At 55.2% G+C, this 3,968-nt stretch overlaps 1 protein-coding gene across 1 annotated transcript; it reads right to left on the bottom strand.

Moving 5' to 3' along the window:
- Nucleotides 1-2,269: 2,269 nt before the first annotated feature.
- Nucleotides 2,270-2,969, bottom strand: Neurog3 (neurogenin 3). The gene has a single exon (XM_078020214.1). It carries the CDS (start codon nucleotides 2,915-2,917, stop codon nucleotides 2,270-2,272), a length of 648 nt encoding a protein of 215 aa, XP_077876340.1. The 5' UTR covers nucleotides 2,918-2,969.
- Nucleotides 2,970-3,968: the final 999 nt, after the last annotated feature.

Below are 3,968 nucleotides of genomic sequence, written 5' to 3'. Positions count from 1 at the left end.
CATTTTTTGTCCTGATCCAAACACACCTCCTCTGGCAAGCTTTCTGCAATTCAGCCCCATCCTCCATTTGTGGCTTCTACCTCCACATAGCACCAATATTTATTTGGTCTTAAATTATTTTGTCTCTACCCATGGGAGGACAGAGAGCTTCCTGCTTTTTATGTCTGCCTACACCCCTTCCCCCAGTACCCAACAAATAGCAGCCTTTGCTTGGTCTGTGCAACAGGGAACTGCTGACACCCCGCACCCCTGCCCCATGCCCCAGGTGGAAAGTTGGCTGCTGCAGAAGTCATCAAGAACCCATTAATCTCCTCCTCCCAGATTAAAGTCATGAAATGAAACAACGCTCTGTTCATTCGTTTGTTTGCAGCATCCCCTTTCCTGCCCCCAAATCCTGCCCCTGATAACTGAGACAGCTCCTCCTTTAAAGCTACCTTTAGAGACTTGGAAGTTGAGGCAAGGAAAAGTTCAATTTAAAGGGCAAAGGAGAGGGAGACATACACAAGAAGTGTTAACTCCTGATAAGCCACCACCTTTGAGTTCTAAGGTGCTGGAAAGAGACCTACCCACAGCTCCTGGTCTCTGGCAGGGCCACCTCAAACTGAGTTGGTCCCATTTCTTTCCAGGATCCCCTGATGACCCAAGGGAGGCCTCTGGGGTTCAACTAGCAGGTAGGGTTCCTGCCCTCCATTTTTCTGTTCCCAAGTTGCAGACAGATTCTGAGGATTCTTAGACTTTAGACCAGCTTCCCTGAGAAACCAGGGACCCCAACTCCATGAAGGTACACTCCACTAGTGAGCGACCTCAAGACAGTTTCAGTATGTGAGGAACCAGCCCTATTACACGGATTACATCTCTTGGTAGTAAGAGATCACTTGACTGGAAACCGTGACCACTTCCCTGAAAAAAATTTCAATCTAGGTTGCTGGTGTTTGAGGCATGCCAAAGATTTCAGCCGCACTCGCCACCTTCTCTGATGGCAGCTGCTAGGGTGAATGAGTGGAGGCGTCACAGACCCAGCAATTTTGGAAAACTCCTGGGACGCCCAGCCTGGCCCCTGTATTTCTGAGGACTCCAATTCACAAATTACTCTCTGCCTTCCCCAAGTGTGGAGTCGCTCTAAATTCAGGCTGATGAAGTGGGAGACACAGCATGCTGTGTAAGTTGAAGATTTGTCTTCTAAACCTTTGTTTGAAATAGGACAAGTCGCTGTTTTTATAAAGACAACAAGAGGGCGGCACCAATGATTCCTTAAGAGACTTCCAGCCTGCAGTTGAGCACCCAGGGGAGGGGCCCCAGACTCCCAGAAAGATTTTCAAGAACAGAAGCGCCCGGAACTCAGGCGCAGTAGCTACCCTCCCCTCCTCGCTGCACAATCCAGTCACTCGCTGAGACTTCTTGAGGGTCCATCTTTTATTGGCTCAAAGTCTCATTCACCAGTCCCTAATACTCTTATGTACAACATATAGACTTTCCCCGCCATGAAATTTCATCAATAAATACACATGTGTAAAACAGGGGAGGGAATATATAATTTACCATAACAAATCATTACCAAAGACATTATATAATTTACAAACTGATTCTAAAACAGAAGAGACGCGCAGCGCTTCAGGCACCTGCAGCGCTGCCCACGTTTCAGACGCACCACGCAGAGAAGCTGGGGAGGTGCTCCAGGACGCCGGCTAGGCTTTCCCAGTTCGCAACCAGGCTCCGGGAGGGCAATGGCTCCGAAAAGTGCAGGAGGAGAAGGCGGAAAATTGCCTTCGTGGATTAAGGCAGAATGGAGCGTCCCCAAAACCTCGGACTTAGAATAGGGAAAGTCAGCAGCGTCTTTGGAGCAGGATGAGGGACCAAGCACAGAGATCAAACATTGGATTAAATCGCATTATAGGAGGGTGGTAGGAGACAGACGGAAAGGCAGACAAACAGACTTGAATTAGAGAAGGGTGGCCAGATTGTGAGTGTCTCAGGTTGTGTAGTGCTACCACGCTCGTCTTCTTAGAATGAGTTTTGGGGTGACCGTAGACAAGAGGCCTATAATACGCGCAGCTTGCAATGCCCGCTTCGCGCCCGCATCCCCAAGGTTTGCGTGAGCTGCAGCCAGCTTGATTGAACCCAGTCTGCGGACCAGAGGCCAAGGGGTCAGCCAGTGAGAGACAGGAGGAGTAAGCGCTTGAAGGTCACCGCCCACCCCCGGCGGCTCTGACTCCCTCCCTCCCTCCCTCCCTCGCTTTGAAAACTATGGCCCAGAGACCCACAGAACCCTTCACAGGAAGTCTGAGAATGCCAGGGTGCCCGGGCGCAGGCAAGCGGGGGAGGTGGGCCCCCGCAGCCCGGGGCGCTCTTCCAGGGAAGTGGCTGGGCTCAGGCTGCCAGCTTGGGAAACTGGAGAGTAGAGGGAGCCCCAGTCCCCAGAGGAGCCGCTGTCCGGGCTGCCCAGCTCCCCACAGGGCAGTGCCGGAGGGTCTGGCCCGTAGAAGCTGTGGTCCGCAATGCGCAGAGTTTGAGTCAGAGCCCAGATGTAATTGTGGGCGAAACGCAGCGTCTCGATCTTGGTGAGCTTCGCATCGTCTGGGAAGGTGGGCAGGACGCCGCGCAACGCGTCAAGCGCGGAGTTGAGGTTGTGCATCCGATTGCGCTCCCGATCGTTTGCCTTCTTGCGCCGACTCCGTCTCTGCTTGCTCAGCGCCAACTCGCTCTTTGGCCGGCTGCGCCCTCCTCGCCGTGCCCTGAGCTTCTTAGCTGCGCCTGGGCAGGCACCCGCTTCTGCCTCGGAGCAATTTCGGGGCATGCGAGTGGGGCTAGGTGGAGCGGCCGCGGCGCAGGGCCCCACGTTATCGGAGACTCCAGGGAAGGGCTGCTGGATCTCGTGGGCCACTTGGATAGTGGGTGCACCCAAAGGATGAGGCGCCATCCTGTGGCGGGGTAACAGAGAAGGGTGAGCTTGGGTCAATAGCCCGGGCAGTTCCCTATTCTAAGGTCAGGTGGGGCGGGGGTAAACCAGGATGAACCGCCCCCTCCGCAGGATCAAAGAGCCCCTTATCCCTTGCTGGCCCCTTGGCCGTCTCCGTTACCTAGTTTTCCTGGCGCAAAAGGTTAGAGTGCAGTGAACCTCAGAGAGCAGTGGGGAGCTGAGGTGGCCCGTTCGCTCCCAAGTTTTGCTGAGCTGCTGGCGCCACTGTCTGGGAGTTTCCTCAAGAGAAGAAAAGCTCCAAGGGGGTCCTGGACCTCGGTCGTTTCTCTCCTCAAGGCGCAGAGACGGCAGGGATTCCCTGAACCACAAGTCGTGTGCCCCTTGGCACGCTTTATCTGCTAGGCCCGGGCCAGGAGCGTGCCTGCCGGGCTGCTGCCCGCGCCACCGGCCAATCAGCGCTGGGGTCCCGAGGCCGCGCCACGCGAGCCCGCTCCTCCCCCGCGGGGCACAGCTGGATTCCGGACAAAGGGCCAGGGTCGGGGGAGGGGAGCGCCGCTCTGTTTGCTCTCTCCCGCGGGCTCGGTCCCAGCAACTCTCGGTTCCTCAAAGAGCCTCGCCCAGTGAGAAGAACTTCGTCTGGCTCCCGTCTGGCGGCTTCAGACCGCTTTGCCCCTTCCCTTCTTTCCCTGGCATCTGTCCAAACGCAGTCTTGGTTCCCTATAGGGACTTTGGGGAGGCCCTAGGGAAGGCCAATCTGAGTATTACACACGGGACATTTAGACTCAGAGAAGAAGGTAGCTTGCTTCTCATCTGGCGTGATAGTTGCATAGGTAGAATAAGGAGCCAGGTGTGGTGTCCTGACTAGCAGCTCGGAGGAGCGCCCACTAATTCTAAATACCACCCGGCTCTTCTGCGCTATGGGTCAGGTTAGGAAGTACCCTTGGGACAGTGTTTCACCGACCCTCTCCATCCAGGGAGGAAGGACAGGAGTGACCTACGGGAGAAATCCTGCTTATGTCCCTTTAATTCAGAGACCTTCGCCTTGGGGTGT

This window comes from Ictidomys tridecemlineatus, chromosome 1 (assembly GCF_052094955.1).
Source record: "Ictidomys tridecemlineatus isolate mIctTri1 chromosome 1, mIctTri1.hap1, whole genome shotgun sequence".
Classification (NCBI taxonomy): Eukaryota; Metazoa; Chordata; class Mammalia; order Rodentia; family Sciuridae; genus Ictidomys; species Ictidomys tridecemlineatus.
The sequence above is the reverse complement of the archived record's forward strand: the minus strand, read 5'-3'. Positions and strand labels throughout refer to the sequence as shown.